General features: G+C 40.5%; 1 protein-coding gene across 1 annotated transcript in view; it reads right to left on the reverse strand.

The window, feature by feature from the left end:
• The window catches only part of CFAP58 (cilia and flagella associated protein 58), a 117,010-nt gene that overhangs the window by 66,612 nt on the left and 37,377 nt on the right, over positions 1–13,021 (reverse strand). Inside the window, exons 12-15 of the mRNA XM_073793987.1 lie at positions 7,289–7,429; positions 6,318–6,541; positions 3,766–3,877; positions 1,420–1,524 (exon numbers count right to left, since the gene is read on the reverse strand). Coding sequence (XP_073650088.1) covers positions 1,420–1,524; positions 3,766–3,877; positions 6,318–6,541; positions 7,289–7,429 — 582 coding nt within the window. The remainder of the gene's footprint in view (positions 1–1,419; positions 1,525–3,765; positions 3,878–6,317; positions 6,542–7,288; positions 7,430–13,021) is intronic.

Consider the following 13,021-nt stretch of genomic DNA (forward strand, 5'->3'; position numbering starts at 1 on the left):
TTTCATTGACTGTAGAGAAAACAATGAACAGAGACACAGACCTTCCATGAGGCCAGCCACACGGAGGGCCCAGGCAAAAGAGGGAGCTACTGTTGTTGGTACATGATAAACGGTGACCGAGGACATTGAGGTGTCATGCTTTCCCCGTGTGGGGATTGAACGAGAGTGATGAAACCTGAGACTATGACTGAGGGCAGCTAAAATGAAGGGGGATAAATTAATTCTTTTGGCACAATTACATGCTAGTTTCTGTCCTGCCTGTAGAGTGAAGCCATGCTCTTCCTTTCACTGAATTACTCAGTTTCGTAGGGAGCTACTGAAGTTAAATGGTTACACTACTGGGAATAAGTAGCCTTATATTCTAGAATTCTCTACCAAGTGCTGGTTAATTTTATTACCGGGGAGAATCACAGGCTTTCCCCACACTGGAGTGCCCTCAGAAATCAGGGATATTGGCCAGGAGCAAAGTATAGGAGCTCTCTCCCCACATCTGGGGAGTTAGGACCCAGGCAGCCCAGGAGCATCTGTGTGAGTGCACGAAATAGGACAAGGTATGATGTCAAAGATGGAGATCCTGAGCCATTAGTCTTGCACACTCTTAATGTCCCAACAACATCCCTTTTCATAGGTTCTATATTGTCCCATAATACAGATCAAGAACCTCAGGTGCAGAGAAGTTAACCTCACACAGCTACAGATTGGCAGAGGCAGGATTCCAACCCAGGCCACCTAACACCAGAGCTTATATTCTGTATCGACACCAAACTCCTGAGGTTCATCATCCTCATCCGCTGATTGGGGATGACAACCCCCAACCCCAGAACTGTGAAGAGGAATTGAGACAAGGAGATAAAGCCACCAGCACAGTATCTGGCACGATGATGATAATGGTGATGAAGGAAATGATGGTGGTGACAACTGGCACTTGCAAAGATACAGGCCCACAAGGCTGTTACCATTGTTAATTGCTCCAGAATAACTTACTGCATAAAATCCTCAAAAAGATACCTTTCCTTCCATTTCACTCTCACAAACCTTCAAGAGGACATTTGCGCTCTATGTGAAAGCTAGTTTTCAAAGTCAAAATCATGGCATTTCACATCATATGAAGATATGAAGAAAAGTATTTAAAAGAATCTAACGAATAAAACTGCAGAGCAGCGGGGAGCTCACATTACCCAATGCAGTAAGTGTAGCCTTGAACTTAATTTTCTAGAATTCTTGAAATATCAGTGATGGCAGCATAAAAGACCAATTAATCAGATTGTTTGTTCTCTCTGTGTGAGTCCCTGTTGCCATCTACAGTTAAAAATGGGGCATGCAACACTGCCAAATAACTAATTCTGAAAACATTGTCCTGGAGATGATGGTGCTAAGAAAATATACTTGTTCGATGAGTACAGACAATGGAAATGCTACCTGAAGGAGCAGCTCTTTTTCAACCACCTCTTCTGTCTTGCTGATGAGACGCTTCTGCAGGGTATGAATTTTCTGTATCAGCTCAAAGGTACTGGGGTCACTGGCCTACTCGAGGGAAGCAAAATAAAGCAGCTGAAATTATCAGTTTCAAAGCACTGAGGTCCCTATGTAAAATAATTATTGTTCTGTTAAAATCTATTGCAAAGATGTAGACCCAATACAGAAAGAATTAGAACCAAAAAAATAAAAAGTACAACAGATGAGAGAGTCATCAAAACAGACTGATGTTTGGCTCTAGTTAGCCAATAAATGGAAAGTGAGTATGTTTATTCCACCAGGGGAAATAATAACAACAGCGGCAATAATGGTAGCTCCTGGGCCAGATACCTGGTTCTGGGTACCTCCTGGGCCAGATACCTGCCGCCATCTGGACACTATGCTAAGTGTTTTTTTTCATACATTATCAAATTTTAGTCACATGACAGCCCTACTAGACAGTATTATCTTCCCCTTTTACAGATAAGGCAACTGAGGCTCAGAGGAGGTCATTTACCCACACCGATAAAGGTCAGAGCTGGATTCAAGCCCAGATATGCCTGGCTCCAAAGCTTGGGCTTCTTAATTACTATGCTCTGAGGTTTTCCCTACCATCATTTCTGTTTCCATAGGAATGAGACAGGGTTCCCTAATTCATTCGTTTTCAGGATTCTCCTTCCATAATTGTCAACAAGAAGATTCATTACAGCCTATGATGGGGAAAGTTTCTAGGATGTGAACATCTGCTAATAATTGGCAGCAGAACAGGACCATGGCATTTAGCTCTCAAACGGCATTATCAATCTGTAAGGCTCTGATGCGCCTTCAATAGCTATCTGTGTACAATTCAAACAAGATCTACAGTTATATATTGATAATTTGTCCTCTAGACGTTGAACCAAAGCTTTACTTTCAACTGTACTGACATTCTGAATTAATCTAGCAGCTAAATATTTTCAACTACCTCCCAGAGTCTCTTTTCTAATTTTTTTAATAGACATTGACATGGAATTGGAAACTTTAAAGATCTGCTTGAAAACACATGGAATAAACTAATGTGACAGTAAATGAATTTAAAATTTTCAGCTCCTTAGAAAAAGTATAGATACAGGTATATGTATAACTGAATCACTTTGCTGTACACCTGAAACTAACACAACATTGTTAATCAACTGTACTCCAATTTAAAACAAAAGTGCAACAATCAAAGCTACCACAAAAATAAATTAATTAAATTAAATTAAATTTTCAGCTCCACTTCTCCAAGTGCATCCATGTTATTGTTATTTAGTAAGCTACTCCACTCTTGGCATCTGAAGAGGAATAAATGAGGGTCCAAAAGAGGTGGGGGGAGATATTCCATTGACTATGACTTTGCTTAAGAAATACTAGGCAGTGCCAACCGATATCCATATTTTGGAAGTAGATTTGGCACACATTCACTTGGCAAGACTGGATGTGGTTAAAACTCAGGCCTCATGTTTACATAACAATTTATAATGCATTATCCTTAATGCTTTCTTCATTTAAAGGAAAAAGTGAAAATAGAAAACAAAAACCTACTTGGCTGTTTTTCCCCCTTGCCCTGCTCTTTCTTATATCACATACTTCTATTCTCCCAACACCCTAATTGTTCACTTAGTCAAAGCCCCTTCTGGCACCCACATTGCTGGGTACAACTAAAGGAGGTGGGCATCTTTTTCTTGAATAAGCAGAGCTTGTCTGTTACTGTTATCTGCTGGTGGAAATGTCTATCAGGAGGTCATAAAATAAAATATGAGATTTATTATCCATCACCTACCAATGGGACTTTGACTGTGTTCCCAGATCCTAAAAGAAGGAGTTTGACTAACACAATGCTAGTTCTTTGAAAAAAGGGCAAGTTCACAAAAGCCCTATTTTCTTTGGGAAATAAAAGGGTGCAAAGGCCAACTGAAAGATGGCGAAGACGCTGGTAGCCAGCGCAGCTGAAGGCAATTAACCATCCAAGACAAACAGGTAGCCGCAAAATAGCTGGTTGACCAAACACTGCTTAAACAACAACAAAAAATAATAATAATCAATGTCAATTGGTGAGGCCAGTTCACAGCTTTCACTGGGTCTTCTTTAGGCAGAAAGGATTTTGTCCAAGACTTTTAAAAACAAAACCCAAATCTGGAACAATCCAATTTACATTTGATCTAGCCTTGGATTTTAGGTGACAATGGCATAGTATGAAATAAAAACATGCTTCTTACCGTGCTTTAGGTAAGAAGACAAGCAGGTTAGAAGGAGGTTTGGGGGTGGGAGGAAGGTTCCCCCGAATGTTACCTCGAGCTTTCTCCATCTGTGCACGTTCATGGGGTTCTCCAGTTCCTCCTCCAGGGCTCGGCATCTTGTCCTCTCCTTCAGGAATTCCCTTTGCGTGTGAAAAAGCTCCTGCCTGAACAAGACAAACTTTCTTTTGCAAAGAAGTTCTCCACCCATTTGAATATCCTTTACGTGCCCACTCCATCTTATACAAAAAGCTGTGATCAGAGAGACTTCAGGACCACTGAGACTAGCCTCCTAATCTGCGCAAGACACAGATGATATCAATTCTTGCAGAGTGCAGACTTCAGCTTCAGCTTTACAAAAAAAAAGTACCAGAGCTTCAGAATTATGATTCTGGATACCCAAGGAATTTTAGAAGTATATGGAAAGAAGAGGGAGGAGGTAAATTATGAGGATTTCAAAATATTGTTCAATGTGTCTAAACGTCTCCTACAGTAGCAGAAAACAAGCCACATTCCACCATGAGGTATGGCATCCGAATGCGAGAGACTGAGGCTCAGGTGAGAACCTGACATCAATTAGGGCAGCGCATCACCACCCTGATGGCATACTGGAATCACCTGGGGAACTTTTAACAACATACCTTTGCCTGGACCCAACCCCCAAAGGGATTCTGCTTTAATTGGTCTAGCATGCAGCTTGGGTTTCATAGATTTTTTAAGTCCTGCTGGTAATTCTAATGTGTAGCCAGCATTGAAAAACACCAAATTAGAAGTGATCTTTTCTCTCATGTTCCGCAACTACACAGATGGCTGAAAAAGTCCCGAAGAACTAGCTCTGGCTCAAACACACTTCTAAAATCTGTAGGAATCTCTAGTTAATAGGTAACGTGCTACAGCCATCCACAGTATCCAGTGAGCTGGCTGCCACCCTATTGAAAGAGAAGCTCTGCTGGGAGGTGGAGAAGAGGCAAGCACTCGTGTTGACACGGGCAAGAGGATATTATTATCTGTCCTCATCTGCTGCGTGTGCGCAGATTACTAATACTAAGCCATCTCTTTTACTTAATTGCTTCATTTAAACCAATAATACAACTTCCCCTCATTAGCAAGACAAACCATTAGAATTAACTGCATAATGTTCACTCAACAGGGAGCTCAAGCTGCTTAGAATTAAAACCATATTTTTAACACTACGATTTTCTAGAGTGTCATCAGTAGCGAAGGGCAAGTTAGCTACTATTATTGATGGCTTCTTTTGTACCAGACTCTGTGCTAGGCATATTATGTTCCTTTTCGTGTTTAATTTTAACTGCAAGCCTTAAGCTCAGATAAGTGATTCGCCCAAGGTAACACAGCTTGTAGGTGACAAGTCTGAGATTGGAATTCATGCCTGCTTGCCTCCAATATTTTTATTGTCTTCCCATTATAAAGAAAGGTAAAATCTATTATCAACAAACCAGCAATGTTGACTGAGAATGGGTAGAATTTGGTCCTTTGCGTATATAATAAAAATAACACATGGCTGGCAAGTTTAGTGATGGTCCTGGAGATCATTCAATAGCTACTTAGAATGAACCCATTTGTCTCCAAAATGTCAATGGTAGCATCTCTGGATAGTAAACTTATGAGAGATTTTCTAATCGCATCTTCATAATTTTTCTGCATGCCCCATGTTTTCTACAATGTATCTGTACTACTTTCATCGTCTGAAATATGAGCAACTCTTTAAAAGAAAAAAGAGTATTGATCTATCCAAGATGGCGGCAACTTCCCTTGCTCTTCCTGAACATATTCACTGCATTTAAATACCAAAACTATCTAATTCAATTAATTTAAGAAGTAGATCCAAACTGTGTCCTTGTCCCAAGGTGGCCAAGGATACTGTTCATCTACAAGTCTGTGGAGAATAAGATAGCTACTGTGAAAACACCAGACCTATTATGTGGTTTCCTGCAATTGCCTATATGGAATATGGTGATGTTTTCCCAAAGGGAAAGTAGATCTTGTATATTGTAAGATTTAAAGCAAAGGGAAGGCACACTAAGCTCAAATGAAAGCCGCAGAAGATAAATCAAGAGTGAGATGTAATATCTGGCCGCCTTCTAAGGAAACACAGTTTTCAAACAGTGTAAAATTAAATTTTCCCCTCTTTTCATTCTGCATGTAATTCCAAGAAAAAGACATGCAGACGTTACCAGGATTCAATTTAAATATTGATGCTCCATTTCTTGCATACTGCCTTATTAAAGAAATGCTAAAAATCTCACTGGGGGAATTTTTTTCTGAGTTGTAACTAGTTTGTGGTTATGATTTGACTTGAAATTTCTTTTTCTAAATCCAGAATAAAGTTTTCAAAAAATGCTTTTGCACTTGCTTATGTTCCCCTGAAAGGAAACCAGTTCATTTTTTGTGACATAGAATGGGCACGATATAGATTCTGGATTATGGAAAAGTTGTTCTCATTATCTGCTAATCATTTCAACATAAAAAAAATTATTTTATGCAACTTGATAAAGACCTTCAATGACCAACAGGAGGAACACAAGGTCATTTCAGGAGCTCCCCACAGAGTGCTGTGTGCTCAGCTCCCAGGGGGTCTTCTATTACCTGAGTTCGTCAACATTAGCCACACTCCTGGCAAGAATCCCCTTTTCCCAGCGAAGCTTCTTGATCTCAAGTTTGAGGATTCTCATGTCCTCCAACCTCTGGTTGTACTGGCTCTCGCCTTTATTCAGCACGGACTGCTGGATCTTGATCTTCTCGTAGAGCAAAGCCAACTCATCATTGCGACGGACTAGCTGTGACCCAAGGATATCTCTCTCGCTGATGACCTAGAAAGGTAGGGAAGGGCACGGCCACCAGGGGACAAAAAGTCCCACGTTTCATCATGGCAGCAGCATTCAGTCTGTCAATGAACACCCATCCAATGGCCACATGTGCTAGGCACCCAGTGGGTGAGGCCCTGGAAATAGTCTGCTAGACAACCAACACTGGACTCCTCCCATGACAGTTGGTAGCCTTGTTGGAAAGAGTACAACAAATCATCCATAATAATAATAATACAATAATCCTTGGCCCATGCCTGTTTGCTTGGTTGGTTTTCTCCAACACATTATAAGTGTTTAAATTTGAATGCCTTTAGGGTGAGCTAACTCTTGCCAAGTTCTACTATTCCTTACTGTCTTGCATTAGGCAATGTCTCTTTTTCTTAACCTGCCAGATCTCTGAAAGCATTTAAGTTTCTACCCTCCAAATTATGTAATTATTCATTGTAATTATACACGGGCAATTATATTATGCTGGAATGTAAGCTCCCTGAGGACAGGGACCTTATTTTCTTGTTGGTCAGTGCATTCCCCAGAGCCTAGAGGAGTGGCTGACACATAGTAAGTGCTCATAAATAGGAGCTGAATAAATGAATGAATATTTCATAATCCATCAACAGAAGGTGGGCCTCTGGGGCTGTTCTTCTGATAGACTGAAGGGAAGAGCTTAGAAAAGAATGAGGCTTTGTGAAGAGTTGCATCAAACGGTTGTGTCTGCTGATAAGGTCTGCAGGTCTGGTGAGATGTTCTTACCTGGTCTAACTCCTTCTTCTGTCTCAGCCTCTCCCCATCAGCCTCAGCAATGATTCGCAGGAGTTTTCTCTCTTCGGCTTCCTGCTTTTCAATGAAGTGTTTGGTCTCCAATGCTTGTTGTCTCAGCTTCTGCAGCTCAGCCTGACAAAGAGTGAAAGACCAATTTTGCTCTGTAACAGCACAAACCAGGACGGCAGGGCCCAGATTTAGATGGACAGTGTGCTTCTTATACTTCCCTGTGATGTTTCATTTAGCATGGTTTGATCATCCTCACAAGCAAAGCAAGCTTCATATACACACACACACACACACACACAGCCTGTAAAGAAACAACAGTGCACATAAAGGTGATCATGTTTTATTCTATGAGTTGTGCCCTTGAGGGATTTCCATCATTTTTCTATATAAGTATAGCAGGGACCTCATTGGTATTCAGCAGCAGTTCTCTTACCAGCTAAACATGGGGAAAATTCACAAATAGTACAGAGAAGGATGTGGGGAGCAGCATGGTGGGGGGTTGGGTGAGGGCAGCTCTGTATGTACCAGCTCCTATAACAGTCCTAATACCACCAGCATATCAACTGCAGAGATAAAGCCTATTACAAGCAACACTTAAATTAATAAAGATAGCAACCAAGGGTCTATCATATAAAACATCTTGATGGAACAGAAGAGATGTTATAGTATAAAAAGATATATAGATCTTACTCTTAAGACGATTACAATCTAGATGAGAAGATAAGATATATAAGTATTATGCAAATATTAACAAGTCCAGGCAATAATGTTCCAGGATCTGTATTATCACACAGACAGTGAATTGATGCTACAGGAGGTCAGAGGACTGCAGTTGTTAGCAAGGCTTCCTGGGAGAACTCAGATCTTGAGGCTCCTGAGGCTACATGGAAATCCTAAGAGTGATGGGGAAAGCATGCTATGAACTGGTCATTTTCAGAAGGAAAATTCCCCTCATCAAAGGACACATTTGCTTCAATTCCACAAGTATATTTGTGGCTTACAATATCCCTGGCATGATATTAGGTATTTTGCCTCAGTACTCTTATCCCCATCTCACAAATGCAATTACAGAGACAAAGAAAAACAAATCAACTTGACCAAGGTCACACAGCTAATAAGTAGCAGAGTTGAAATGCCATCCTAGATCTTTTGATTCCAAAGCTTTTGCCCCCTTTGCTATCACCACACAATAGTTCCAAGTCAAATACAGAAAATGAGTAAGACATGACGGATTCGCCACCCATCGAAGATGACAAATATAACCAACTACACTACGGTGTGGAAATGCTCTCTACTGTGTGAAGAAGGACATGGGAGAACAGGAAAGAGTTCATATTTCTTCCTGGGGTTTAGAGGGAAAAATCAGTCAGGGTTTTCGCAGTTGACAGTTATTTCTAAAATGGAGAGGTATGTGCTGGGGAGAGAGCAGTCAATGGTCAGGCTTGTGTGAACAAAGGCATGTAAACTATAAAGTACCTGGTGTGTTGACCAGACAGCAGAGCATCCAATGTGGCTGAGTTAGAGTATTAGGTAGGGAATAGCAGGAGGTAAGGCTGGTAAAACAGCTGAGCCAACCTGAGAAGGGCCCTGTATGCCATGTGCTGTGGACAGTATGCAACGGGGAGCCACAAAGTTAATCATAGTAAAGGAAAGAAGAATAAGTCTTCGAGAGCCTCCAAGCCCATACAGGAAGGACAGGTGGTATCACAACCAGGTCAACACAAGAAGGAAAAATGCAGGAAGAATTCTGCTTTCACCCATGCCTGAAATCACAAGGGAGATGACAAGACAATATTAAGGCTCCAACTTTTTGGACTTCCCTGGTGGTCCAGTGGCTAAGACTCCACGCTCCCAATGCAAGGGATCTGGGTTCAATCCCTGGTCTAGGAACTAGATCCCACATGCCGCAACTAAGAGTTTTCATGCTGCAACTAAAGATCTCACATGCCATAACTAAAAGATCCCATGTGCCGCAACTAAGACCTGGCACAACCAAATAAATAAATATTATTTTTAAAAAAAAAGGCTCCAACTTTTCAATGGCCTGCAGGTCAACAAGTGAAAATGAAAAAGTAATAATTTTCTCCTTCAAGAATGTATTGGGTCCCCCACCTCCATCCACCCAGAAATGTCATTGGGATGACAGAACACCGAATATTTGCCAAGTGAGTGCCTGCGAACCAACCCAACTCTAGTTGCAGCCTGCCTCTAATCCATGAAGACCAAGAGTCATTCATTGAATAGCTCAGACGTATCCAAACAGTACAAGATACTATGCACCTAGCAAAAGACCTGTAATGTCACAAACTAAATGCAGCTAGCTACTATAAAACCCAGAGTTTCCTTTATGATGTTTTGTTTGTTCATTCATGAAATATATTTTGGTCCAGGGATAAGCAAAAGGAAATACTTAGTGAGAAAAGATCTGGTCTAGTGTTTACCACTTTGGGGGATTGCCTGTTAGGAAAGAGAGTGAAGAACCAGCCTTGCTACTTCTATAATCATTTAAGGTGACAGCAAAGACAGCAATAAAATACCCGTTGGGCTCATGCTTTCTTTAATAAAACTTTTATTTTCCCAGATGTGTGACATTCACTTCCCTGTTCCTAAGTGCCGAGAGCTGATCAGAATCCATCAGCAGAACAAAATGAAATGGCTGTTATATTAAAATGCAATCAATGGTGTGTAAAAGTATCTGTCTGAAATGTAAAACCATTCATGTGTTTGGCATTGCTGGGTGTTTTTTTTCATAATATATCAAAATTCTGAGTGGTCTCCTTATGTCATAAATTTATGGGCTGTAAACAAGATGCGCCATTAGACGTTGGCAGCAAATGTTAACATCAACAAAATACCTTAGGTCTAATGCATTTAGCAGCTGTAACTCTGAGCTGTCTCATCCAGGAAAGATGGTAACAACTACTGTGCACACAAAAGCTCATCAAGTAATGTTCTAGGTGGGACCCAAGGTATGAAGTTGTAACACAATGTCAGGACACACTCTTTAGTCACTGCCTCTACAATTTTACAGTTTTGTGACAGGTGTTTACAGAATATATATCATCCAATCTTGCTGCAGGCATAAGTCATATCTCAAGAATCATACTTGAGGGAGTTTCACCCATTCATACAGGATCCCAACATTCACTGGGTTTCACAGAAACCATCTGTTTATTTCTAGCAGAACAAATAGGACCACCTAAAGTCTTCTGGCCATGAGAATAATTAGGCTTTCTCTCTGTCTCCCCCACTCCCCTCCGACAGTTCCCATCCGTGTCACTCTAGAGAGTCGACTAAGTACAAGGATATGGTGCCCTGAAGCCAGTTGCTAATGTGATGCTGAGCTCTGGACATAGAGAATTTGCTGCTGAATTATTCACCAAGAGTCAAAGTGCTGTCAGATTGACGTGGGATGATTGGGAGGTGACAAACAGAATCGAGAGCTTGTTAGGACTGGAAGGCAGACACTCCACATGAGACGGCCCCTTTAGTGCTGATGAAACAAGACGGGGACACAATGGGCAGATGAACGCAGATGCAGCAACATCTACAAAGATCTACTGACATTCTGTCATAACCATCACGTGCTGACAATGTCTAGAATCCTGAGGAGTCAGGAGAGCCTGGTAGCAACTGAAAAGGAAAAAGAAACATGGAAGAAGCAAGACTTTTCTTTTGAGGGAGATGAATGAGGATGGGGATGACCTATTATGGACGATTGTCTGTCGAGTTGGAGAAGCAGTAAATTGGGTTGTCCTGTCAAAAGGCATCTCATGGTCTACCAAACAGGCTAGGGCTTGCCCTTCCGGGAGGGATTATGTAGCCACATAGCTTTGTAGAACTCATAATAATAAACTACATGTCTCTCATGGAGCAAAGTTACTAGAAAATCTGCCCTCCCCTCCAGGGTTTTGGTTCGCGAACCTCAGATGCTTGAAATCCAGAGACCTCTGTAAACGTGATTCATCTTTGAGGCTAAAAAAGTCAAGAGGCTAAATGAAACTCAACGTTCAAGCTGTCACATTTTTCTAAAGAATGTCAAATGGGCTTAATGATAGGCCAAAATTATCCAGTCAAAGCACCACTGCAAGTTCCCCTTGGATAACCTCAAATAATAAATCAAGGAGGCAGCCTTTTTCTGTTCCTAATTCTTGCCTTAATGGGAAAACCTGAGGAAAAGGCATCCTAGTTTCACAGCAAGTCCAAAGCAACCATCTTCCTATAATCGATGACCCAAAGCTATCCAGACCTAGGATTCCTCATTTAGAGCAGACTGTCTAGAGCAGAAGCCCTTTAATCATCTCTCTTATTCACAAGCTGCCAACTCTGCTGGCCCAGGACCAAAAAACAGGACCCTATTATCCTTTATTTTATTATGATGCTTCTTTGGAGCTATGTGTGTAGATGTCTAATGATGGAGAGTGTAATTGAAACCAATATTAACCAAAGTCAAACTAAGGAATCAGGAGTAATTGCTTTTTTGCATAGGACATTACTTATTCTAAAGCAGGATTTTGTCTACCTTGGACCCCATTATGCAGCAATAGTTAATCTTTTGAGAAGAGCATTACTTGGGAAAGTAAGAGATGAGGATCAATGTCATCCTCTGAAACGAAGAGATGATGTACCAAGTCAAGTTACACTGAAGCCTTGCTAACGTGGGTCCATGAAGCCCGTGGGTGAAGCAACGTTTACAATAAGATTCTTCTGATTCAGCCCATAATAAATAAACCCCATCCCACTATAGACTCCAGGGTGGTATAGAAACATACTGCCTTCTATAAAACTGTTTTCAAACAAGGAAAATAAGGACAAAGACACAGGATATTTTCAAATTTTAGAAAATATATTTATGTTTCTTTATATGTAAATAAACTTTAGTATAGAATTTTCTGTTTTTTTCTGTCATGAACTAGAGTGGGGAGATGACAGTTTTAGGTAAATAAATCAATTAACATATCTCTATTGTAAAGGCACTTTTGTTACATTTTAATCTTTCTCAAACCTCACGTATCTTAATTTAATGTAGTAGTTCTGTTTCCATGAAGACCTATCATTAAGTTGACAAAACCTATTATTAAACTGAGAGTGCATAGGTCAATCTATGGCATCATGGAATCAAGGAAATTTGGCATTAAACCTGTCCAACACGAGATACACGTTTTCAAGATAGGAACTATCTCTGAAGTTAATTATATGCAGAAACTGAGGTAACCAGTCTCATTGTTTGTAGAAAGTTCCTGCAAGTGGCTCATAAACATATGCAAAAAATAAAAGTGGCATTATTCTCTTAGAAGTTCCTTTTTTAATTCTTTGGTCAAATGGATTAGAAGGGAAATCTACTGGATTTGATAGGAAAAGGAAAATACATTAGGTTTAGTGAATGTGTACAGTAAAACATTTAGTTCAAGGATTTGATATGGTATAATTATTTGGCATGTATTTTGGGGAAGAGTCTTTATATCATATTAGTAGACATAGAATGTTCTAAATTAGTAGATTTAAAAGTATATATCTTAGTAATACGTGTGAAGACAAAGGTGATTCCCTAGAGGAGTGGCTGCAAAGTTCTTAGATTCACAGAAGTAAGGTGAACAATGAACCTAGTTGAGGGCAAATCAAGTGAGGACAAAGCTTGACACCTGGTAGTTAATGATGCTGAGGGCAGCAAAGGCACATGCACATGAAGTAAACAAGGATTAGGACAGAGGGACA

Source organism: Tursiops truncatus, chromosome 16 (genome assembly GCF_011762595.2).
Source record: "Tursiops truncatus isolate mTurTru1 chromosome 16, mTurTru1.mat.Y, whole genome shotgun sequence".
Lineage (NCBI taxonomy): Eukaryota > Metazoa > Chordata > Mammalia > Artiodactyla > Delphinidae > Tursiops > Tursiops truncatus.